This window comes from Terrapene carolina, unplaced genomic scaffold (assembly GCF_002925995.2).
Source record: "Terrapene carolina triunguis isolate 2854851 unplaced genomic scaffold, T_m_triunguis-2.0 Scaffold262, whole genome shotgun sequence".
Lineage (NCBI taxonomy): Eukaryota > Metazoa > Chordata > Testudines > Emydidae > Terrapene > Terrapene triunguis.
Window position 1 is genome coordinate 4,438,115 of NW_020664613.1, and position 27,100 is coordinate 4,465,214.

The 27,100-nt window shown below is 36.2% G+C and overlaps 1 protein-coding gene across 3 annotated transcripts in view; it reads left to right on the forward strand.

The window, feature by feature from the left end:
- Positions 1–27,100, forward strand: part of ESRRG (estrogen related receptor gamma) — a 451,270-nt gene that overhangs the window by 246,860 nt on the left and 177,310 nt on the right. The window contains exon 1 of one of the 3 annotated variants that reach the window (XM_026657684.1): positions 6,416–6,490. The exons of the other annotated variants lie outside the window; for them this stretch is intronic. Within the exon in view, the coding sequence (XP_026513469.1) occupies positions 6,435–6,490 (56 nt within the window). The 5' untranslated portion in view covers positions 6,416–6,434. Of the gene's footprint in view, positions 1–6,415; positions 6,491–27,100 lie in introns of those variants that run through there. 3 annotated transcript variants of the gene reach the window in all.

Here is a 27,100-nt window from a genome sequence, read left to right on the forward strand (position 1 = left end):
TTTCTGAGGCTATGTTACTTGGCAGTTCAACATGATCTGGCTGTTTGTTAATCAGGGAACATGAGAAGAACAAAGGAGAGAGAACACGAATGTAGTAAAAGTGCTGCATAGATATAAGATGTACAGTAGGACCACTACCGTTGTGGGAGGACTGGATAATATACAGTGAGTGATAGAAACTGAGAGTGGTAGGAGGGTGAAATTTGTTTCACTTTGTTCCATGTGACTTGGGTTTATTGGGAAGGGGGGTAACATTTTTGTATGCAGTCAGAGAGCGTGTTCTGTAAATCTCTTCAGTTGCCCGTTCCCTGGGTGTCGCAATAGATTAAGTCGCTGTGTGATGATATGACACCGCCATCACTCGTCTTCCTGGGATATTGCTGGAGGCAACAACAAACCTGTGTCTTTGGCACATGTGAAGGAATTTAGAGCTTGAGGGGTTAAATTACACAGGCTCCCCTGTGGATCAGCTTATGCTTGGACAGTAATAATAGCAATAACATTAATAATAAAAATGCCAGAGCAAAGGGAGTGGAGGGGGAGTAGGGGGAGAAAGAGAAAGAAGAGTGATGGAAGACGGGCTGGGATAGTCAGGATAAAAACAAACTGCAGATAATGTGTTTTGTATGGCAGGTGTATCGGACAGAAGTCAAATTTCATAGGGGCGCCTGCAACATGCACATGCACAAACACATATTACAATAGCTTTGAGGATGGCTAGTGGCTTTTGTGTGTGTGTGTGTGTCTGTGCTGTCGCTTCAAGCCATGATATCCTAGGGCAGTGTAACAAGCAATTCATGTCAGCTCACGGTAAAGATTATTGGTGTTTTCACTGGGGAAATATTTGCACTCCATCTTCTTCTTTTCTATTTTTAGCTCCTTGAGCTTCCAGTCAGGTAGGAAGACAAGTAAAAAAAAAAAAAAAAAAAAAGATGCTGCCGACCCATCAGCTCTTGTACCTCAATTAGTCAGAACTAAAAACCTAATCTCACTTAGGAATGGCTGTTGATGTTAAGTTTTTCTTCTCTGCCGTCTTGTTTTGTGGGATCCTATATTTCATGCAGGTTGTGGAGGGGAAAGAAAGACCTGAGAATTAAATGTTTTTGTTTTTTTGTTCTGTTGGCAAACAAACCTTTTTTGTGGAAAAATGTTTTCTCAAATATAAGACCTTTGAAAAATAAAAGGTAATTCAAAAGCAGAATAATGTGGACCCTTCTATTTTATTCCTGTATGGAAATGCCACTGTCACAATAAGGAACAGCAATTCATTGCTTTGGAAAAAAAGAAATATGAATTTGTGCTCTTTCAGATTTATTGTTTATCATAATCATCTTTCTAGTGAAAAGGGCTAATTTACTCTTTCTATAGGAATATTTTAAGTGTGATTATCATAATACCACAGCTGCTGAAAAGGTCTAAAATAGGACATTGACCTTGAATGTGTTTCTGCATTTAGCATTTGGTGCTTAACATTCAGGAAACAATATAACTGCAACTCATTTATTAACGTGTAATCTCAAAATGTTAACTCTTGCTCTGTAAATACATGCCATAAGGATTGTTGAAAGCTTGCGGTATCCCATGAAGTACATGTGGTATTTTATCAGTGTAAATATGTATAAGATTTTCAAGATTTCTGCTGGGAATACTCAATAACTAAAGTAAGTTTTCCCTTTGGTACTGCACTAGTTTATGATTTAATTTTTACTGACATTCCACCAGTCATATTATTAGCTTCACAAAATGAAAGTGAAATAATCCTGTATTAATTAAACAGAGCAACTGAATTCCCTCAGTCATCTTATCCTTGGCTGTCTGAGACAGTAACGCACTTCTGCTTCTCTGAAGAAACTTACACTAGGATAAGAGCTTGGTGTAATCGAAAAATATCAATATTGGCGCGGATGCTCCATTTATCTCTAATGAGAATAGACTTTTTTTGGATGTCATGCAATGGGTGGGCACTTTTTTTGGCTTTGGAAAAGGTATTTTGTTCAGTAGAACAATTTTCACTTACAGCAGTATGAAAGGGTTCTATTCTGTATCAGTGAAGGCAGTCATTTAAATATCAATGCCCATGTCCTTGAAAATAAAGGAAATAGAAAATATGCCATGTTTTATTAAGATCCGGTGACTTGAATGTACTTTGGTAATATGGCAAAGTGATTGCTGTGATTTCTTAGAGAAGAAATTTTATCTGCTAAAGTTTAAAAAAATAACCAACCAACCCTCAGCTTTGTATATAGGACAATTCCTGGTCTATGATGAAGTTCTACAGCACATTTTGAGATAGTGTTGGGGTTTTTTTTGTCTAAGATCAAAGCAAGGAGTGATTAATGCTAAATACAGATTGAAGTAGCAGATGGTTCTAAAGTAATTACCTGCTACCCGTTGCCCAACTATATACAAACGTGAACAAAGTTTGCAACTTTTTTAGCACAAAGGATTTTTTTCAACGTTAACAGTGTGTCCAGAGATGCACTGTGTGCCTTCTAATAAAGAGCACAAAAGGCAAAACTCCAAAATCAAAACCAATTATGTGTCTAAGACAGCAGCAGAGCGGTTTTAATGCTGAGCATTCAGTAGCATAACACAAATTTGTTTTTATTTGACAGTAGCTCACCCAGTTACTTTGCAGAGTGGTAAAGAGGGAATAACAAATAAACACTACTTTGGTCCTCTCAAAGTTCATTTCAAACAACCAGTGATATTTCAACATTTAATTAAAACTTTATTGAAAATATGATAGATTTTGCTGAGGTGGGGAACATCCTTCTCAACTAGAATAGGTTCAGAAAGAGTATTTGTTTTAAAATAAATAATCTCGGAGCAGGTGCTTGAATTTTTGATGTTTTTGTCCCTTCCCAACTGTCTTTTCCTCATTGCTCTTTTAAGTAAATATAATGCACTTGGCACGACGTGCTGTGCTGCTTCTGTAAAGTGCCACTGAATCTTTACTTCTTCGGTTGCCTTGAGGTAGCTGTGGTTAAGGAATCTGGCTGCTTGGGTGCCTTGAAATGTCGATTGCATTTAAGTGTGAAGACGCTTAAAGATGTACTAGGGATAATTATACGCGCAGAGAGATGTGGAGATGCAGACACTGCACAGTAATTCTCATTGACTGGTGCAGACACTCATGACAGTTCCTCCCCCTCCTTCTCTTTGATTCCATTTCTACTGTGTTTTGTATACTCCTTGTGGTAAGATTTTGTACTGTAGATTTTGATAAGTTAGTTTCAGACGCGCGTGTGTGTACATGCGGGCGTGTTCTTAATCCATACCCTCTGCTGAAATTTTGTAAACCAGTGGCTGCCTTGATTGTATTTCCCCGCCCTCCCCCCCCAGTGCTTTTTATTCATTTCAAATGTTGTGCAAGAAAGTTTACTGAGAAAACTTAACTACACACTTGCCTCTGTTATCTGCTGTAGTAGCCTTTCATTTTTTTTAGCTGAACAGTAACTGGGGAAACCGAAGTTCAAGAATGTAGTTGGAATTCCAGACCCTGATCTGGTGGAGGTGGCACTTTCAGTCCCAGGGGAGGAAGCTAGCTGCTTTGTTTATCAACACGTAAAGTATAGCAGCACTGTGTTTCTGGTCATCTAAGGAGCAGCACAGCAGTGAAGGCAGCTGCTTGCCTGGATGAAAGATGGTTGGTGGAAAGGTAGTGATGGTTAATAGGGGGAGAGAAAGATTGGATAGGGAGGGAAAGCAAAGGGGTAGTGGAAACTATATGAACATGAAAAGGATGGAAGACAGACCACAAGAGAAAGCATAGACTGTCAGATTTTCAGCTGCTGAGTATAAATATACAGTCTAAAAGATAATGAACAAAAGTAAACATGAGGTAAATTTTGGTCTGATAAGGTTTAAGATGGCTTAATAATCATATTTCAAATGATATATGTTCCAGTAAAGATGATGATACTGTACTTTAAAAATGACTTGTATCAAATTACTCATATATATAGATCCTTCATGGATTATTTTTTAATAATAAAACACACACAGGTACAGGGTCTGAAGGAATTTCAAATCCAAATGCCAGTATAGTTAGAAAATAGCTACTTTATAGTGAGCGTATATGTATATTCAAAGTTATACATTTAAACTAAAGACATTTATTGGTTTATATGTTGTTGGAGATGTGCATGAATAAACCAGTTAGTGGGATCTGGACTTTGGATTTATATGGAAATCAAGATTCCTATAGCATAGAATACATATTTAATTTTCAAGTGCTGATTTGGTTCCCACAACCACAGCATTTCTTTTATCAAAGTGCTTTTTTAAGAAGGGGTTTTAATGCCGTAAAATGATGAAATTCCTCTTGTTTTAAGATTTGATCAAAACTAATCTTTTTTTTGTCTGTATGGTGTGTCTGCAGAATGCTTGGGCTTTACTCTACATCTCAGAGCTCTTTTAATTCACTGCTCACAACTGAATTTACATCTTAATTACAGAGTTCACATTTAACAATATAGACAGCATAATGCTACTGGTAATTAAGCTTTTACTACCTGCTTTTATACAGTAGTGAGAGCCATAGTTTTGCTGTGTGAAGTCTGATCCTTAAACTTGCATGTATTTTATGCCGCATATGTAAGGAGCAGGCCCATCCTTTACATCTGGTTAAATACATTACACTGGAAATCACTCTCCGTCACAAAGAGCTTCAAACATATCTATTGCATTTATATTTTTAGACTTAATTTCTGGGGTTTCTTTCCCCCAAAAGCTGTGTAATAGATTTGAAGAGGACATTTGTGTTCCCATTTGTGAGTGGTATTAATGCATTCTGAGGGTGTGCACTGGTTTGTTTTGATCTTAAAGATTGTCATTTGCATCATGTAGAACCCCAGTCACAAAAGATTTGTGCACACTAGAGCTGAATTATAAAAAATTGTGGGTTCTCCACTCTTAAGAAGGTAGCAGTTATCTCCTTGTCATAAATAGCTGGTATTTATTTCCATTGCAGGCTGGTAGAAAAAAAATCTTTCTCTGAAACCAGAAAATAAGTATATTTTAGCTGTAATGTTAATAATAAACTGTAGCTTTTGAGGGAAATTTATCATACCCCTATTTTTCAGCTGCTCCTTTTAAAATTTGTATTTTCAGTGTAAACTATGTCTGATTTTGTGTATGATCACTTGTTTAAATTGGTTTATTCAGTGAGTTTTCTTTATGAGGTGGATGACTATGACTTACAAAAGCAAGTGGTTTGGAGCTATTAGGTTCAAAGATGATTATGTAGGCAATGGCATATATACAAGTAATGGGTTTGATATATTTACTTTCCTTCCAGTTTGGTAAAATTTGCTTTAAAAATAAATTAAAAAAAAAACCAAACCTGCAGGGGTACGTATGCAGACCTACCACAATGCAGTCTGATCTTGTTAAAATGAAACAGGCTGAGTTTAGTCCATTATAATCCCTGCTCAGTTACAAAAGAAATTGATCAGTGCAGGAGCTTTTCCTTCTGTTTATGAACAACATCTAAATGTTTTGCATTTGTGGCTAATGTGTTAAATATGCCCATATTAACATGTATCTACTATAGGTATATGTACACGTATGTGGTCTCAACGATGTGTGCACCTGTGCTGTTAAAACAGATGCATTTTTAAAGTGTAGTTTTTCTGTCAAGTCAGTACTGAATGAGATTTTCAGTTCTAAATAATTGACAACACAAACTTACAGTTAAAAGTTCAATTACCCAGAATCTTTAGAACAATTAATTTTGAGTTTAGGTGCTCAGTATGTACCAGAAAAATTAGAAGATAAAAAATAATTTATGCATGAAAAAAAGCAAAAGCACTTAAACCCTCCCCCCCCCCAGCAATCCCCTCCTCCCCCAACAACAACAATGGAATAAACAGACAATGGCAGCACAAACTTAGTTCTCTACCTTATGATGAATTCTTCACAACATTAACTGAGAGTCTGCATGTATTTCTTCCATTCAAGGTACCTGGCTAACAGTGTTTTAAGTTACAGAAAACATCTAGTGCCTAGAGAGTTATGCTAATTAGTTTTTCTTTGTAGCCCCTTAGAAAATATTGGTAGCATTTAAATTTCTTTTTATTAACTCCCTACTCTCAGTTTTCAGTCTCTTTCAGTTTCTCCACCCTTCTCTACCTGCCTGGCTCTTCTCAATCTGTGCAGCCTCTGTTCTGCTCACATCTGATTGGCTAATGTGCTACCAATCCAGTATCTGTCTGGGCCAGTGGGACTGCATATGTAAAGCCCTACTTCATATTAATAAGCTCCAATCGGGGCTTTAAGTCCTTGATTAGGAGAGTGTGAGAGCTTTTGGTCCCAACTGGCTGTGCCTATAGGCTTGTCACCAGGAGAACATTTGTGTTAATTGCACTGTGCTCTGTCAAGGAAACTTTGATTTATTGCTGGGGTGCACAAATAATGGTTGCCGAGCGCACATGGATTCGGTAGAACTTTGCCTTCCTGAATCTTTTTCCCTTCACTACGAAGAAGAGTAGGTACCTTTCTTCCTTTCTTCTCTTGTTCTTTTTTTTAAATGAAAAAATGTAAACATTGATTCAGGTAGTGCTCTGTGGCTTCTGTGTGCATGAATGGTCGTTTGTGTCTGTCTTGTCTTTTTTGAGCTGAGGGTGATCTGCTAATTCAGTAAGTGGAGAATTGTTCTCTGACTACAATGTTACCTTTGAGTCAAAGCCCTGTGACTGTCAGTAAAACAGCTGTGTGACAGTCACTTCTTATTCAGGTACTAATAATAGGCACTTGGCACAAATGCTTAGTGAATTGTTAAAATATGCCTTGAAGTAGGACACATTTTCCCAGGGAAAAAAAGGTTTAAAAATAATATATTAAGAAAATGATTTATATTAGTGCCTCTCGTGTATTTTCAATATGACAGATATTTTGGTCTCCCTGTCATTTCTGTCTATGCAGAGTTAGCAGGGAAAATAACAGAACTGTTAATACCTCTTTAAGGATGAATATTCACAACTAGCCTTCCACAATTCAGGTCTAAAATACTGTTCAACCAGCATTTCACTGACATATCAGTCTATTTAGTAACAAGGAAATTGTGTGCCTTTTAATAAAGGAGAAGAAAATACTGAGGAAGAAAAGAACCAAACTGGTTTTTAATGTTTTGTACTTTAATAGAGAACTGGTGGAACGAAGTACATTTGTTCCAAGTAGCCTGTAGTCTGTTTTGTTTTATTTTGTTGCTTTCCCCCCGAAAAAGACATACAAATATATATAAATACATTCAAAAGTAATTTATTGTCTAGAGAGAGAGAGAGAGAGAGAATTGTTTCATCTGTACCTATTAACTACCTAGTTTTGTATACATTCAGATATACATACTTGGACTCTCTGAGATAAAAAGCAGAAAACCCAAACAAAATCCAGCATTCTAGTGCTGATGAGTAGCTTATAAACTTGATTTCAACGTATACTCAGGATTAAATATTAGTTTATCACGGGAGCTGTCATTGATTCATTTTTCTTTATGTCAAGCTAGTTATTTTGCTGTGCCTTCATATTACGCTAGCAATGAATGTTTTAATACTGAAGAAAAAACGCTAATAGTAAATATAGCTCTAGATATACTGTGTTGGAAGGCTGTATAGAGAGGTGACAATGTATTATAGGTAGATGCCCACTAGCTGTCCTTAGTGTCTGCATATTGCATTGCTATTTGTAATTAAGCCAGAGATGGAAAGTGACTTACAGTGACTGTATGTTGGTGATATAACATAGGAACTAAAGAGAACAGCAGTAAATAGACTTGCCAATGGGAAAACAGTTTGAGGTGAGAGAGGGAAGAACCCCCTATAAAACTGCAGAGGTAAATAAATGAAAATAAACAAAGGTAGGATGCCCACTAAGATATGGTTTATAGGTCAGTGCTCAGTGAGCTGCTGTATAGTGCAAGAATGCAATGGCCATAGCTTTCACTTCATGTTTTAAATTTTCTGTAGAAAATAATTAAAAAAAAAATTAAAGATAGGAAGAGGTTCTTTTTTAAAGGAGCTTTCCTGAATTTACCTTCTTACAGCTAATTTGAATGATTAGTTTAGATAAGCCTCTTAAAGTAGATGCATTTAAATGAAATCAGGGCACATGTCTTTTTGGCTCTGCTGCAAGATTTAAACTAATTCTTTTTCCCCCCCTTTGGCTCAACTAAAAGTCTTCTTAAAACAATCCAATTTACTCTCCGGATGTAGGGTATGATGGGTGTGTGGTTGAGTGGACAGACAGAAATATCTAATGCTCAGAAACACATCTGTCTCTGTCTCAATTAATAAACCCCAGAACTATCAATATTCATAGTAGTTGTATTTTGACTGCATGCTGTCATGTGCACAGGCACAGGAAACCACAGAGAAAGCTATACAGATGAAATAAACGTCTCTACAAGTGGACAATTTCTACAGTAATTATTGTGTAGAGGAGGATCCATGCTAAAAATTGACAAAACATTTTGGGAGTGCACAGACATCTGTCTGACCATCACTAGGTATGCTTTGATTTTAAGACAGAGCATGTTAAAGAATGCAATAACTTAAAGCCATCTGCAACCTTGGTTTTTGCTTTTCAGCAGTAATAATAATAATAATAATAGTTAATATCCTAACAGATGCAATAAATATATCTGCTCATTTTGACATATGTGTCAGTTTAATCATTCTAAATGAATCATTGTGTTCATAACATGAAATCTCCTACAACCTCTGATTAAAATGTAACATTGACTACAGGATTATAGAGCGGACTTAATTTTACTGACTGTTTTAACAGTTGTCACAGCTGTTGGAAGAAGGAAAGGCAATTGAAACACTCCAAAGAAGGGGAGGAGGGGGAGGAACTAGTTTAGTACATTTAAACATGATCTCTGAGTGCCAAACATAGAAAACTGAATAGATTTGTGACTCCAGATAGCTTCTGTGCACTGTACATTTGCCCTTTGTGGCTCACTCTATCTGTTTCATGAATTTGAACCCCTCGACCCCTTCCCTACTTCCCCCATTCAAAAATATGCAAAAGAATTTAACTGAAAATTAACAAATGTGGCTGTTACAATGTTGCATGGATTTTTATTTGATTCTACAGTATGAGAAATAAAATGCACAGATTATGAGCAGTAAGATAAGTGTAATTTAGATAATGAAAGTGGATCTAGTCTGGAGTCACATACAGTAAAAAAAATATTTTAATATGATAGCCAGTGTACATATTTCATATTATTTTTATAAACTGTATCATGTTTCAATCTGGGAATGGTTTGTGTGTTTACTTATATAATATATTGTGTGTATGTGTGTGTGTGTGTATAATATATATCTGAGAGAGAGTTTGTCTTAGTTTCATTCTTCCCCTATCAAAAATTTTTGATATAGCTCTTATTTCCAAAGAATTTGATCTGGAAATACCTGCAATTTGTGAAGGTGGGGGAAGGGTGGACTATAGAACATTTCTTCATCAATTAGTGGGAAATGACAACCGACTTCACTCTACAGTTACTTTCCTCAAGGTGGAGGTTTTTAATCTCGCATATTAGAGTCGTTAGTTATCTTAACCTTTTTAAAAAATAAAGCAAGCAGTTAGAGTTCAAGTCCAAAAACTATAGGGTCTCAGCTGCCATACCAAGCACACGATGTAGAACCAAGCTTTCTGGTATGAAGTAAACCCAAAAGTGTGTCTGAATGAATAGATTCCTTTTGTGTTCTCCCCTTGGACAGCAAATGGGCCTTCTTCCATGTTTCCTTTTTTGTTTTTGCTTTTAAGTTTTGTTTTTTGTTTTTCATAGACTTCTTTGGCAAGTTTTCAAATCCTGCGGAAAGTGTAAAGGGCTTGTTCTGAAATGGCTCTTTGACAGCTTTCCATTTACTGGGGCTGGCCTCTCTTTTAGTGATGGTTGCTCATTTTAATGTGTTTATGGTTGTGCTCTTTTATTTACTGAGCCTGGTGCGTTGCAGTGGTAATTAACCCATGTTATTAGCAAAGCCCTTGTGGATATCCATTAATTCTCTTGAATGGCTGATAATTTTCTCCACTGTTTTTTTTTTTCCCCCCTTTTCCATGGCATGCTGTCCTTTTTTTTGAAGAGCCCTCTGTTTTAAGACCTTTTATAGATTTATTTAACTAAAGTCTCGACATATAGAAGGCACTGTACCTATAATTCTACACTAAGGAATACTGCCACTCTTGGCAAAGTATTTTCAAAGATGCTAATGGGAATGGAAGCAATAGAGAGAAGCGACAGGAATTATTTATTTAATTATTATTTTCAAAAACACATGCAAAAAACAAGGAATAGGACTAGTCTGAGCCTTTACTTCCCGGAGCTGCGTTGGACTGTTGTGACAGTTCAGGTGTTGGTTTTGTTGTTTTAATCAGATTTCAACTTAGCTAATAGCACTTTGCGCATTTAAAAGAAAATATTGAGCCAGCAGAAAAATACTTGTGCTTGCACTGCTGAGAAAAGATAAGGACTGCCTCATTAGCCAAGCCCTACTTTTGCAATTAGTTTCAAATACATGGTGCTATTCATCAAATACAGAAGGTAACTTGTCTATGATTATATTTAACAATACTTGAAGCATACTTTGCTGAGAGTATCTAGAGCTATAGTATGCCCACATTTCTTAAAGCTATATAAGCCAATATTGTATAGCAATATCACAGATTATACAGTGAAAATATGATATTAAATCCTAATTATTTTTCAACAGGGTGATTAAATATGATAGTCATTTTATTGAATATTTCTAAAGGACAATGACCCTTGACATTTGGGGTGCTGTTTTTGCCCCATTGCAAGTATAAGTAAGAATGAACTTATTAGCATCCTTCAAACAAATGACCCCAATTATTAGTAAGTTTTGCTAATATTATATCAGTCATTACAATGCTTAGGATAGAGATAATACATTTAGAAAGAGCTCTTGGTCAATGTCCCTACTGAAGTTGAAAGTAAGCTCTGTCATGAGATAAGCTTTGCTATGAATTCGTGCCTCATAGCAGATTCATGGAGGAAAGAAACAATAAAATGTTGATATGTTACAAGTGCATATGAGCCTCATGCTAGCGAGCTCTCTGGAGGAAATCTGTGATTATGCTGGGCCAGTTTGTTCAGTTTTTATCTCTTTTACATCCACTAGTCTTGTATTAAATTGTCATTGTCCTAAAGCACATGAGAGAAAAATGAATTGCACTTCTCGACATGCTCTGACAGTGAAATATTTAGCCTCTCTGTCTCCAATCATACTCATGTGTATGTTTGATAGTGCAGGGATGACACCAACAGTCTCTGCAGCTTGACATTCCACTTATTACATGTTCTTTTGCATTTCGTACATCTTCTTTTGCTTTTAGACATCACTGATGTAATCACACACATCTGTACATTTACTTATATGTATAAATCAATTATCAGTCTACATACAACAGATTGTGTCACACGTGTGCATGCTACAGTCATACATTGTATGTAGTGTGTATATACAGTACACATGCAAAGATCTCTCTCAACTTTTCTGCATGCAGTTACCTTTTTAAGAATTTGTTGCTTTCATCTATTGGTTTTGCTTGTCCTAGAAGAGGGAGTTAGCTGAATAAATAACAATGTACATATTAAAGTTCTCGCTTCTGATTTTGTCAGATTCTTCATAGATTCCAACATTTCTAATTTTTGCATTAATATTGTTTCCATAGAATATGCCACCCTTTTATATAAATAATTTGAACTTCCTAATAATTTATATAAGTAATCATATTCATGGGCATTCTTGTAATTTTTGGCCTTTATCAAAAAATTTCATTATAAAAGCACACTTCCTCTGACATATGGTATTGTTTTATTAAAATATAATTTGTTTTATAGAAAAAAGTACATATCCTTTTTAATGTAAAGTCCAATGCCTTTAGAAACCTATATAAAATATAGATTCAATTTTAATTTCTTTCAGCTCCACCTTATCCCCCGAAAAGTAATAAAAAAAATCAAAAAAACATCCTTTGGTAAATGTTTTAAATTGCTCTTGGCAAAAAGTAAAAGTATAATGATACGTTAATGCAAAAAAAAATTTTCAAACTGAATTGTGCTTTTGCGGGATCATGTGTGCTCTCCCTTTATTTCTTACAGGGATAGCATTTCTCTGTTTCTGTAGTACTTCGCAGAATAATTCAGATGCAATAGATATTATAAACCATTGCCTTTTGATAAGTGCTCCTTAAAATGACTCATATTTTTGTAACATTCTGAAAGATTTAAACCTCTTAGCCTTATTTGTTTATGTAATGCATGGAATATAATTACATTATTCTGTATTTGCTTCCTTTGTAACAACCAAGTGTATCTTTCCTCCTCGTTGCTCTATCGAGTAAATTAGGGTAAGCCCACTGAGTTCAATGGAGAATTTGGCCCGAGTTACTTTTAAACTGATCGGTACCATGTAGCAATTGATAAATGAAATGTAAAGGTGGATTTATGTAAGCCATATAAGTATATAGACAGAGAGTTCATGGAATTTTAGAAGACATTTTAAGTTTGTTTGAACAGTTGATTAAAACAACAAAACCAACACCTGAACTGTCACAACAGTCCAACGCAGGAATTACCAAGCAGTGAACTGCATGGGGGGCGGGGGGGGGAATTAAATGAAAGCAAATAACTATAAAACATAATGGTTCAGTCCTTTCTGTTGCATTTTCCAAATAAGTTCTTTTAATTACGGTATCTTTCTGAATTATGAAGCTGAACTTTATCATCTGGTGCAGCATTTTTTGAGCACTTCCTTTCAGATGGAAGTATAATTGAATTTTTTGTTTCAATTTTTTCCTACATCGTTGGTATGTAAAACTCTGATGTCCTGTACAGATCATTTACTAATGAAACTTTTAGAATTGGTTGGGGGTAGGTGCTGTTCTACTCAATATGTGACAAATGTACAATCTGCTTGATTTCTGATCTTGAGACAGATGACAAGATTTTAGATTTGGGCAACATTTATGTAGAATTTCCTTCAAAAATAATTTGCATGCATACTATCTGATTTGTATCAAACAAATATGCAAACAAAAAAATGTTACTATTAAAAATGTACGTCGTATCTTCTCACGACACACCCTGTAACACAGGACATTACACATGCAGTTGTGGAGTGGTTCATCAATATACTGCAGTAACTTAGTTTGACCCGGGTTTATTAAACAGAAATTCCTTTTCTCCAATCTAATCAATCAGCTTATAATATCCTGTGTAGAACTGTGCACATTTATTTATGCATGTGGTCATGTATTTTACTGAAACTATTCATTTTTTCAAGTAAAAATCTTAAAAAAAAAAAAAAAAAATCTCAGCAGAGGTTTTTTATAGGTGGGATAGATGTAGTTGAATAAAGGGTTGTATTCTGAAGCCAAACTTTAAAACAGAATACTTTTAGTCTCTAGACTATTGCTTTGTAATAATCCCTTGTATCTCTTATTCTCTGTCTTTTCATGTTGCTTTGAGTGAAACAAAATTGCACATCTCCTTTTCATCATTTTGATTGGAACTGCATACCATATATAATGTGTTTTGGCAGCACTTACCTAGCCAAAGAAAACAAATTAATATTAGCCATGCTGAGGGGTGTCAGAAGTATCACAGATGTGTCGATTTAGCTTTGCTCCATCACACACTCTTTCCTTAAACAACTGGTCAAGCTGTCGCAAGATGTACTGTGGGCTACAAAGAGATTCTAATAGGTGTGATCAGAGATTGATGGATGTAGCTAGTTAGAATGAGAAGATGTTGATGATTTGCTGATGCTTATTTCGAACATCGTCCAAAAAAAAAAAAAAAAAGCCAGAAATTGATAACCTAAAATCATACTTTATCCCATTAAAATCTTGCAGATGTACTCATATGTAAGTCCATATGAAATGAAGATGCTGACTTGTCCCTAAGCACTAGTTAAATTCTTTCCCATATGAAGGGTTGGGTGGGGAGGGGAGGAGAAGGTGGCTTGTTTTATTAAATCCATCCTTATCCATCAGATTCTCTGCACCCCCCACCAGTCCCACTTTTGGTTTTGTCTACAGAAATGTTCTTGGAGAAAACAACTACTTTTGTATCTCACATCTGAAACTTTTTAAGCATATGTAATACTGGAAAACCGAATGAAAAACAATAGTTAATATAATAGTGAAATCATACACTTCTTAACTTAGCAGAGCCACCCAGTTTAGTCAGCTGGGTTTTTTTGGTAATAATTCTCCACATATTGAAAATGCACCAGAAAGGACTGAACCATTATGCTTTATAGTTATTTGCTTTCATTTAATTCCCGCCCTGCCCTCCCCCCGCCACGCAGTTCACTGTTTGGTGATTCCTTCCTCAAGTTGGCTGTAGGGTTCAGTCTTTTTGGAGAGGATAAGTGTTATTGTCCTTGTATGTTAAAGCTGCTGTTTTCCTTCTTAAATAGTTCATGGTACAGTTGGCTGACAAGTGTCATGGCTAAAATAATTGTCAGGAATTAATTTTGGAAAGCTGGTGGACGTTGCTTAGTGAAATAATTCGATCATTTTACTACAATAAAGTGTGGCCAGTAAAAGTACATGCTAAGTAAAAAGTAAATGCCATTTTAAAAACAAGACATTTTGGTTACAATTCTGAAAGCAAGCAATGGGAATCACTATCAAAACAATTTTTAGTGAAATTCTCAAAAAAAAAATTATATAGGAAAAGATTTTTTTCACTATAGTTGTTTAATGGGCCATGAATCTAAGATTTCCACTACTAAATTATATTCATTTTTCCAGCAGTGAAAGAATTTGCTGGCAATGTTCTCATAGCAGCCGTTAACCTCGTGGGACAGATCAGATGTTTTGAAGTGGCATGAAATGCCATGTCTTTAACCAACTGTTCCCATGAGCAATAAAGAGGTAAAGCCAGAATTCCTGATAACTGAATAAAGACTTATGTGCACCACATCATTCTTCTATCAGGAGCTGATTGTGTACAGTTGGTGCTGGGTCATATTAAAAGAGCTGAGCTGCCACTGTCAGTGGTTTACATTAGTATGAATGACACCTGTCCCATCAATCATGGGGCCATGGTGTCACAGATGGAGAAGCAACAATCGGCTGAATTACACAGCATTGCACACTTGGCTTAATTCATCTCATTGTTCTCCTACAAATCTAGGGGATGGCTCATTCAGTTCCTGGAGTCCAGACAGAAGCACGAAATGGGCTCAGGTGGTGGCACGTGCCTAACCTTTTCTGTTTTATCCGAGGTATTCAGCAAAAGTCAGTGGGTGGGTGTGGGAAGACGGTGCATTCATAGACAAAAGCTTAAGCAGCCGATTCTTTCGTAGGGGAGGATTTTGTAATTAATCAACTGTTCAAACAAACTTAAAATGTCTTCTAAAATTCCATGAACTCTCTGTCTATATACTTATATGGCTTACATAAATCCACCTTTACATTTCATTTATCAATTGCTACATGGTACCGATCAGTTTAAAAGTAACTCGGGCCAAATTCTTCATTGAACTCAGTGGGCTTATTCTAATTTACACTGATGTACTGTACGTGAGAGGAGAATTTTGCCCTGTAAAAATGTGAGGTTCATTTTTCCTATGCCTTACAATCAAACAAAATCTTACAAGGATTTCCCTTTCTGAAACAGAAATTATAATAAAAGATCTACTGTGTATTTACCAGTAAAAATATCAATATTCTGTGAGATACTTTTTTTAAAATCTTCAGTTTGCATTTTATGAGTGTTTTAACAAATTCAACAGGAAAACTAAGGCTGGATCATTATGAGTGGCAGTCTTGGTTTCAATCCTGTCTGCAGCCTGGGATGATAAAGGTGCTTAAGTGCCCCTTCACAAATCATTGAAGTTTTTTCTACAATTATAGGTAGCTACTAGAAAGAAAGAGAATAAATAAATAAAAAGGATAAATAATTAGTAAGCCAAAATATTTTTCAAATAAATTTTTGTCTCAGCACTTGTATGCTGCTTCCCAAATAGCTGCTGGACTTAAATGTCCGTGTGTTGTTTAGCGGGAGATGTTATGTACTGGTTTATTACTTCAAAAGCATTCATTTTCAACTTCTCCTATTTTCCCCTCATCCTTTTTATGTTGTATTTTAGCTGTATGCTTTTATACTTTTCTTTAAAATTGTTGTCAGCCAGGGATACTCACTGCTGGTATTTTTGTTACACTAATGTCAAGCAGAAAACCTATGGCATGCTAGAATCAGGCTACAGTGCATCGAAGACACAGCTTATGTTTGATTGTGTATAAATACAGTTAGTTAGCTGGGTTTATCTGATAGCCTGGCAGAAAGAGAGAGGAGCAGTACAAACTGTTTTCAGTAACTGTGCTGTTCATACTCCTGATAAGATTGAGAGTGCTTTCAAACTGCTGATATGCTTTGAATAAGAAAAGAATAATCACGTCCACTGGCACCGGCTTATCGGGAATGAAGTAAAATGCCAACACTTTTACATTAGCAAAAGTAAATGTTTTAGACACTTTGTGCCTTTTTCCATTTGAATTAAATAGGAGTGTCCATTTGAGGGGCTATAATGAATAGAAGGATTTATTACCTTGACAAAATTACAGGTGAATATGTTGAGAAAGGAGGCCTCAGCTACAATAAGAGCTCTTTTGATAAGTGGGTACAGCTATTTCATGCACTCTGTAGAGAAATTCGGTATTTTTATTCTTTCCCGTCCTATTAAATGCAACTGCTAAACTTAAAGGTGCAAGTTACTTTGTATTTCAATATATTTGTCTTGTTCTTTTTGAAGGTACCAGTGACACACATTTGAAATTCAGTCATAATACTATTTTTATAAAATAATGCCTGAGCATTTACTACTGTGACCCACGATGTTCTCCCTTGGTGTATATTTTCACATCCGAGAGAGAAAATGTATCTCAAAATTCACTCTGGGTAAATCTGGCATATTTGCAAGGAAAAATGTGAGTCATCATCAACTTACAGACACTGCATGGAGGGAACGTTTGCTTACATTATTAGAGAGACAAGACAGGCAAAGTAATATCTTTTATTGAACAAACTTCTGTTGGTAAGAGAGACAAGTTTCAAGCTACACAGAGCTCTTCCTCAGGCTGGGAAAAGTACTTAGAGTGTCACAGCTAAATACAAGATCAAACAGATAGTTTATCTTTCATTATTATCCTCACTGGGTTTTCTATTTTTGTTTTAATTCTATTACTGTTATTTCTAGCTTCTTTTCTCTTTTTCATGCCTGCAAATAATTTTGGTGTATTCAGATTTGATAAATGATAGTTCACGAGTAGATTGATTGATTTTGGATTATTATTGATTACTCTCAATGAGATCACTGTGACACACTCAAATCGATAGTATTCGATTAACCAAAGCACCACTGTTCTATACATTTAGCAGCAGTGGGGAATTTAGGAACGGAATGTTCACAAGCTGATAAATTGACAAAGCATTCAGCTTTAAATAGCCCTTTGTTTGGTATTAGCTTGCCAAAATATGTTTCTTTGGAAACTTCGTTTTCACAAGTCTAAGCTTTCAGTAGAAGAAAGGTCATTGGTTTAAGGTTTATTAAATTTTAGCTAAAAACAACTGGCTCCATTTGGGTGTAAAATAATTTAAGTACTTACTGCAGGCAACCTTCATGCTTTAGAGCTGTAGCTCAAAGGTTTCATTCTTCTATGAAGATGTCAACTGTAAATATAAAAATGCATCACTGAAAATGTAATGGGTTTAAAGATTCGAACTGAAATAAAAAATCCTGCCTGGGGAAAGCACTATAATCAAAATAAAGTAGTCTTAACTTTTTCCTGAAGAGGGCATACTTGGAAGCAATGCTTGAAGGCAGGAGGTAGTGAGGTTGGCAGGGTTACTCTTCTCTCCCCCTCTCCCCCCACGTAGTGTAGCTTTGAATCAAAAATACACAGGTTAACCGCTAATACCATACAATAGGTAAATTGCTGCTGTTGAAGTGGAATATTCCATCATTCAAAGCAACTTTACAATCTTGCGAAAAGCATCTTGCCGTATTAAAAGCCAGGTTCTGAAGTACTGTATTATTGGAGGCTTTTTTATATCTTTTTAGTAGATATTAAATTTCTTAGGAGATAAGGGGCCAAACTTACAGATGACGGGGATTTTAAGTGCACCGTAGTTGCAGCCCTGGGTTATTACTAAGCAAGAATGTTGCAGAATGAAGATACAAATATTTCACCAAAATAACTAGGGCTTTGGATCATATTGATATTTTGAGAGTGATCTTCAAAGGCACAAAAGGGAAGCTACATTCTAACCTCTCATTTGTCCATTAAAAAAATCTTCCCCTTTATTTTTCAGCAGTTTGGGCCTGATCCAATGTTAACTGAAGTCATTGGAAAGATTCCCATTGTCTTCAATAGGCTTGATCAGGCCCTATTACTGGGGAGGGGGAACCTCAAAAAGCGAATGACTTGGTGGCATTGTAGAGAAATGAAATCTGTGGAGAAGCCAAGCTGAAGCTCAAGAATTCGTCTCCAGGATGTGACATTTGTGCCAGTAAAGAGTTGCCGAAGGGAGGCGAGTGAGTGTGGCCAGGAAATACTAAGATCACTACCACATTTTCTGTATCTTCTTAAAAGCAGTGGTGGCATTATGCCAGGCTCCTCAGCCCTCGATAGTCTAAGAAGGAGGCAGAACAACTCTGAGGCTGAAATGTCAAGGCTAAGTAAGAATGATCCCCTGTCCTTAGTTTTGGCATCTGAATTACAAGAGCAGTTAAAGTATTAAGCTTGTTTAGTTTTTTTTTTTTTTTGCTAATGAATTCCTAACCTTCCATTACAACCCCGGGGGAAAGAGTTACAGAATATAATACACAACTGTCTAATGCATATTATCCTGACATACAATATAGCTAGAATATCATGAAGACTCCTTATACCGTATAAAAGCTGCTAAAGAATGTCATAATCTTCAAGTGAATTTTCCTTCATGAGATGTAAAATAAATTTTAGTGGCTAGAGAACTGCCTGGATTGGCATCAAACCTACATTCCTTTCTTTATGAAAGAGATTTATATGGGTGTTTTAGGAGATGTAGGAACTAGGCTCTTAGACAAGAAGCATCTTGGGCTTCTCTCCTCCATAGAAGAAAGGTTACACACAAGGTGGCACAACAGGAAAAATCAAACATCGAAGGCCTGGTTCCCAGTGACGCTAAGTGCAATAAACTTGGGAAGGACTAGTTGGGAGAAGAAGTAGCTAAGAAGCACTGGATATCTATTATGGTGGGAGGAAGGGGGCTGAAGCTTGACCCCTCTCACTAGTAGTAGTAGTACTACGTAGTTTCAGACCCCTTTCATTAATGATGAGTCCTTCTGTTGTCTCCAGAATATGGTCTATCTGTAATAATAAAATTAAAGATGAAGGTATTAGTCCAGCTCTGCACCATTAAAGTCATAGGGATTTTTGCCATTAATTCAAGTGAGAGGAGATTGGGTGTTATGGCAAACCTTTTTAAACACGAGTGCTTAAAGTTGGGCACTTAAATACACATGCCGGTACCGCAGTAAAACTGGCCTGATTTTGAAAGATGCTGAGTACTTGCAGCTGCCATGGATTTTGCTGAAATTCAGGGTGTCTCAGCACCTCTGAAAATCAGGCCAATTTTAATAGATACCTGAACATGGATTTATGTGCCCAGTTTTACACATCTAAGTATGAAGATGTTGGTCGTAGGTCTTTATTTCCAAGTAGGCATGCCGAGTGCCCTCTGCATGGGAGTTGAGCACCTTCAGTACCTCACTGGAGGTGCTCAGAAACTTCCAGGATTCAGAAGAGAGAGAGAGAATCCTGTCGAATTTCTGCATGTAAAACTAAGTGCACTGGCTACTTGCATTGTAGACTCTCTTAGCCTGATTCTGATCTTACTTAAGATGGTTTTACACTGTGATAAAAGATACGATTTGTATTGAGTTGTTCTTTATTTACACCAGGATAAGTGAGCTCAGAATCAGGCCCTTTGCATTTTCTGTAAACGCTCTGAAGAAAGTTCCTCAGAAGCAGCAAAATTCCATTTATATAAAGGTTTACAGAGGATGTTTTAATAATAGTAGACATTTCTGCTCAGACAAATCTATTTATTTTTGTACCGAAAGGAATAGGTGAGTTGCACAGAGAATGTTTAAAAATGTTGTGTTCTCAGCATTTTCAGCTAACATTTTTATCAGTAGAATAACTTCTAGAGAGGATAGGCATGAGGATATGTTTTAGCTTTTTGTTGTAGGACTAAAGATAAACATGTTCACATAAAACCCCATGTTTATTTCTAAACAGTTGACAGTGGAAAAGTAATTGAAGATGAGGCATATTTTACAGCTCTTCCTTTTTCAAGTGTTCAGGAGCAATCAGGTCTTTGTTTCCAGTTTAGCAGAGCAGCTTTTTGTTGTAGAGCTGGGTTAGTGAGGATTCACTGAAAGCAGCACAAACCACAATCCATCAGCAGACTGCTAGTCAGCAGCAGGTGTGAACAACATAAAACAGGATTAACACTGAACCAAAGTGTGCACTAAAAACAGAACCCCTGCCTTGCTTTTACAAGGAAAGCAAGATAGAAGCATGCTAGCACCGTACACGCCCTGTTTACTAAACAGTGTTCAAAAGGCTATGTAAATGGCTCTGGATCAGCTGCAGAGAAGTAAGTACAAGAATTATTGTGTAATTCTGATTTTATTTAAAGAAGCTTTTATTTTCTTTTTCTTTTACTGAATTGCATAAATGGGTTAAGACCTGTGTTGGAATTCCAAGTTATGGCTTTAATTTCTGTTGGTGGGGAATGGGGAAATAAGAAATACTTGATGTTAAGGATGAGAATGTCATCTTTAGTTTTTAATTTTCTGGCTATTGATGCAGGGGAAGGCAGTCTGTGCCATACTTTTAAGAGTATATATATATGTGTGTGATTTGAGGCTTAATTTCTCTGTGTTCATTTCTTGCGTACATATATTGTTTTAAAAATTGTTGAGACACAAACACAGATCTACTGCAAAATATATTGTTTATAGTCCCTATATGAGCACCAAATTCTTCCTTCACTTATACCCATGCAGCTCCATTGAAGAGAAGGGGTTGCATCTTGGGGAGAGGGGGAAGCGGGGGGAGAATTTGTCCCTTGTAATTTATGACTGTTTCTGAGCCACTCTCATCTGCCCGTTAATTAGTATTTTATCTGACCTGAGCAATATTGGTCTTTTAGGAAAACCCATATTTAACTTGAAGTTGGTTTTTTTTATAAATATTGTGTGTAATTTCTCACTCTCTTTCTCTGAGTTTCTTACGTGTCCATTACTCTGGCCATAGCTCAGCACCTAACAGCTCCCATTGAGACACCAGAATATGTAGCTAGATTTTTAAAAAAATCCTCCCTTCTCACTTAGACACTTGAATGAAGTGGGTGGATTTTTCAAAAGAATTCAGCTCCCAACAACTCACCCCTCCGTGGAGAAACAATACAGACTGCTTGCTCCTGAGGTATTATAAAAATCTGACCCTGAGCACTTTTGACAACTTGGCCATAGTCTCTAGGTTGAGTACAATGAATTTAGAAGTTTAGGCCTTCTTTCCTACACCACTTTCATGGGAATAGGATTAGGAAGTTTTAAAAAATATGAGTTATTTAATTCTGTCCCATCAAGAAAATATGTATTTATGCTTTAAAAAAAAAAATCTGTCTCCAATAATCACTTTTTAAAGATGCTATATTTTACTGTATATATGTGTATTTAGATATGTATGAATTTTCACTATAATTTGCACACACTGCTTTTCAGAGAGTCAAATTCTCCCCTCAGACGCACATGCAGAGCTCCTATTGAAGGCAAGTTCCCAATAAGCATATGCTTCACTGAAGAAGAGGCCTGTTACTTTAAGGGGATACTGCTAAGGGCCCAGTCCAGCAAACGCTACTAGGGCATAATGCTTACTGTTCTGAAGTCTGTGGGACTCCTCAGGACAGTAAGCAATATGCTCAGCCACAAGTAATTGTTCAAAATTGGGCTCTAATGCGCTGAGATTAATTTTGAAGTCAATGGGAGCTGAACAGGTTTATGTGAGAGCAGAAGAGGGCCAAGAGTTTACTGCCTTGTCAGTTTAAAAACTCTTCACCTAAAGTGCCCAAAACAACTAAATTAGATTATGTACCAGCAAGTTTCTTAACTCCATCTTTTAAAAATGAGTTATTTTTGAATAATATATGTGTCAGCACGTGTCCATAACCAGAAAGGGTCTAGATATTCTTGCAGTCCTGCAACCTGAACTATTTTTTCCACTCTTCTTTTTTTCTGCACTTAGATGAAAAGATTAGCTTTTGGTGGCGACCTTGTATGACAGTTTTCATCCCAGAGGGAACGTTTCTAGCCTAGTTATGACTTCATGAAAATAGGAAGGGGTTTTTTTTCCCAACGGTGGGCTAGCACAACTTCTAGCAGATCTAACAATCTCTAGCAAGGCAAACACACCAGTATAATGCAGGTTTTTTAAAAAAAAACAAAAAACTACAGGTTAGTTCCAGAATTATGGTATTAAAAAATGGTCAATACATTTGACATCAACTGGCAGTAGCACAGTGTGATTGTCTCTAAACAGGATGTTCCTGAGTGTTCAAAGTAGTGAACATAAATGTTATTGAAAGTTGGTTACATAATAATAGTTAATGAAGTCAGGGCCTGTGTGATACCACTTTTAAATTGATTCTGAAGTGCACTATTTTTACCATCTTCCTGTTATGTTACAGATCGGTTACTATAACTTCAAATGCTTTTCTGAAGAGTATAGTCCTCAGTTCATCATTTTTATCATTTCTAAAAGTCACTGGCACCCAACTCTGTTTGATAACTCTGGCAGCATGCCCATACAATCCCTGAATTCTTCCATCTTTTTTCCTTAGCATAATGATGGCCGAACCTTAAAAGGTTCAGAGGCTCGAGTCTGTACACATAAGCATATAAAAGTTTGGATACTTATCTGAAGCTTATCCAAACTGCTTAACCTCTCTGGCCTCAAAATCAGCCAGGAAATCCCATGGCAACAGGCTGTCTTGTGAGATTTTCAGTAATTCCTGGTTTCTGCCAGGTTAGAAATATACCAAGAATAGCCTTTTTGATGTTATTTCAATATTTTCTTCCTGTGCCAGCTGACGCTAGAAGGTACATTGAATATTTCTTTAAAAGAATCTTTTCAAAACTCAAAATAGATTGAGGTTTAGGTTTGGTTCATGTTTTGGTTTTGGGACAGTTCCTAACTTATCCAAATAAGTTTAATTTAGGGTCTGAAGCTGTTTCCACTGAAGTCTATGGTGAGTTATGCCACCTTTTTCAGTTGGAGCAGAATTGGACACTTAGAATGATACCACTACCAGCTTTTGTGATAACAATATTAGAAAAAGGATGCACCTTGTTTTTGTTAGATTTCGCATCAAGTATATACATCTTCTCATAAACACTATTTTGATATTTTTAAACAATAGCTAAGCCCAATTGCAATTCAGCCACATAAGAGATTTTCCATGTTGTTGTTATTTAATATTTCTATTTGGTGGTGCCTAGAGGCCCCCATCAGGAATAGGATTTATGTTGCTAATTGCTCCATGAATATAGAGGTAGTACACTTTTCCTACTCCAAGAGCTTTACTGTCTAAAAAGATGAATCATATACAAAAGCTGGAGCAAAGGGAAATATATAAAATTCATATATAGGGAATATATATGTTTCTGTGAGTGTATGCATCTGTGTGTAGGTACACTTTTTCATTGTGTAAATAAATATTGACTTCAGTTGCCCCTCAGCCTAACTATGAAATGTGGGATAATTTCTTGTAGGTGGTTCAGCAGAAGTGCACCATGAGAAGGGATTTGAAGGTGGACAGGGTGGATTCCTTAGATCAGTTCAAGGAAGGTGCATTTGATGCACAGGGAGTGTAGTGTGAGAAAGTATGCAAAGGTCCGTGGGAGGAACAGACATGTGGTCAAGGCTGGTATCATGGGCAGAGTGGAAGGCCTGGGGAAGGATGCAGTAAGGGGCAGGTATGGATAATGAAAACAAAACAAAAACAGTTGCGTCAAGGGTCCCGGGCAAGTAACCACTTACACCATTTTATCACGGGCAAAAAAAAAATATATATATATTTAATTTTCCTGGAAACATGAATTTTTGCTTAACATACTAAATCAGTTATCTACAGGTTTGAAAAGTTTATAACCGGTAAAAATTTTGGGGGCACCAGTGAAATTTATAGAGAGATTAATGTTGTGATATGTTGTGATATGTCTGTATTAGTGCCAAACAGAATCTGCCAGAAATATTTCCAGAGATTTTTAAAAACTGTTTATTCCCAATTAAAATGCATAGTGCTGTTTTTTCCTAGCTGCTCTCTTCCCAATGCACTGTGCATTTTTCACAGTGGAAAAAGCATATTAAAATGTTCATTTCCAGATAAACAGAGACTTTGTGTTTACTGCTTCATCTATTGATTACACTTCTTTCATAGGCCATAATGTTTTCAGTAATAAACTATTACCTTTGCGCATCTCTTGAAACTGGAAGCAAAATAAGTTCAAAGAATTAGGGGTCTGATCCTGTATATACACTGAAGGCAGAGTGGGAGTTTTGGGTGTACATGTATTGAGTGATAAGGTTTTGTGTGGATACCATGACCATTTACTCTGAAGATCTTTGTTCTAAACCAAAGAATAAAAAACACTTGTGTGCAAAAGGTGAAGGGTATTTAAAAGTAGAAAGCTATGCAATGGGTTGTTTGGTTGACTGCTTTAACTTCAAAAGCATCAGCTGTTTTAATGAATACACTTTTGCTTTTCCAAGTTGTTTATAAGACCTCAGGTATTCCTTTCATTTTACATTTACTTCTCAGTGATTTCCTGGAAAAACGGAAATAGTGAAACTTTTCTCCTGTAGGAGACTGGAGTAAATCTTTATTTAACTAACTCATATATAGTAGTGTAGATAAAGTTTCCCCCCCCCCCCCCTCTACCTACTGCTTTCTGCTACACTGATGATAATGTACCTGGAAGGAAAAAGCATTCCAAGCTGAGACAGCCAGCCTCAGACAGGGCAGTCTGCCATCTGTCCCACCTGCTGCATTCATGTGTCCATCTGGTTACCGCAATAGCTCATTGCAGGCTTCAACAGAAGAACATTTAGGCTGAAAAGAAGGCAGTGTGAATTATTTAGGTAGCTAGTGTAAATAAAGAGAGGGGGAGAGGAGGAGAGAAAAGGGGGGAATGGAAAAAAGAGAGAGAACTCTCTTACTCCTAGATGCTTTGGAATGTGTTAATGCATGAGAGCATTTGATTTGCATATAGATTTAGATGTATAGATCATTGTGAAGATTACAAGCCAATGAATTTTATCTAGATTTAGATAGCTCTCAGCCTGGTTTGCACATAAAATATAGCCAGTTTCAGGAGGAGACTCTTTTGGGACTTTTAACCTAAGTGAAACTGATGAAATGTAATGCTTTTAGCTATTAATTTAGCAGAAATAAAATATTTCCTTTTAAGAGCTTTTTGTGCCCTTTGTTAACCAAGATTTTATAACTGCTTTACATATTTGATGCGTTATACACTGTGTGTGGTTTTGATTTGGTTGTAGTTAGTTACATTTATAGTCATCTACATTTTCGTCTAGTAAGAAATGCAGTTAGAAAAGTTTTTTTTTTCCTCTTTCCTCTTTGGATTTAATTGCTATTGAATAAAACACATCAGCAATTGAATAATTTTAAAACCAGAAATGTGTCGCACACACACATGCACACACAAACACAAAATATGTATATATGTATGTGCGTATGTATACACACATATGTATGTACATATTCATACAAAACACCTGTATCTCATAGGTATTTAAAATGGCGATGAGTAAATAGTCATGCATTAATACAGTAGCCTTCCAAAACAAACAGGTAGATTTAAGGCCTGCTTAGGTTAATTTTAAAAATCAAGCAACAGAAGGGTTGAATTGCAGTAGATAAGGTCATCATTATTATTCGCATCTAAAAATAAATTATTTCTAGAAAAGATAAATAGCAATCAGGTTTAAATTTAAATGCAAGTATGCAATCTGAATACCTAGCACATTAGCTATATTTCTGAAGCTTTTTAAAAATAATCCTTCCATGTTATTTCTTTGATATATATGAAACTCTTTAGTTTATGTCAATACTGCATTTTATAAAATAGAAAATGATATTTTACAGGGTTCATATTAGGCTGAAAGGGAAGTATTTTTCAGTTTCACAGTTTCTCTCTTCCACTCTATTTTTAAATATCTGAGCTTTTCCTGAGCCAGGCAATAAAGGCAGGAACCTAATAAGATGAATCCTTGAAAAGGTGGCAGGGTTCGGTGTCATTGTTTTGCCTGGTTTTAGATCTGTGCAAGAAAGGGACATAGCATTTTGAAATCCCAACAGCCTGACTACTTCTGTAAGATTTGCACAAAATTCAGCTGCAGCCATCAAAGGGATTTGAGTGGATTGGATTCTTTAAGGTTAGTCCATGTCAAACCTATTAAGTTCAATTCACATGCAAAACCCTTTTTACGTTTTTTTAAGCCAATAAGGCTCCAGCTACTATTAAGGCAACATCATGTACTTGCAGTAGAATATCCATGGTAATGGATCACCCTACTGGCACGTGGAGCTAACCAATAATCCACTTTGTCTTCTTTCAAATTAAAAGGGGCTGCATCTTCCACAGTAGGCAAATGAAAAACAGTTTGAACATACAAAAGTTGAGATATTTGAGAGCATGTTAAAGAACCTAAGTTGTACATTCTGAATATATATCTTCTGTCTACAACATGATCAACAAAATTGTTGCTAAATGAAGATTTGTATAGCCTATGGGTGCAGGTGAGAGAGTTATTTAGTTAACTTCCCATATAGTGTTTCTCTTGCTTTTGAATGGTTGTGGTCCCGGTAAATTGGCTCTATTGCTTACTGCTGAATAGATGTACAATATGTGTTTGACAGTAAGCAGAAGAAACCATTGTGTTGGTGAATTACTGAGCAGTATATATGTAGTGGGCAGTG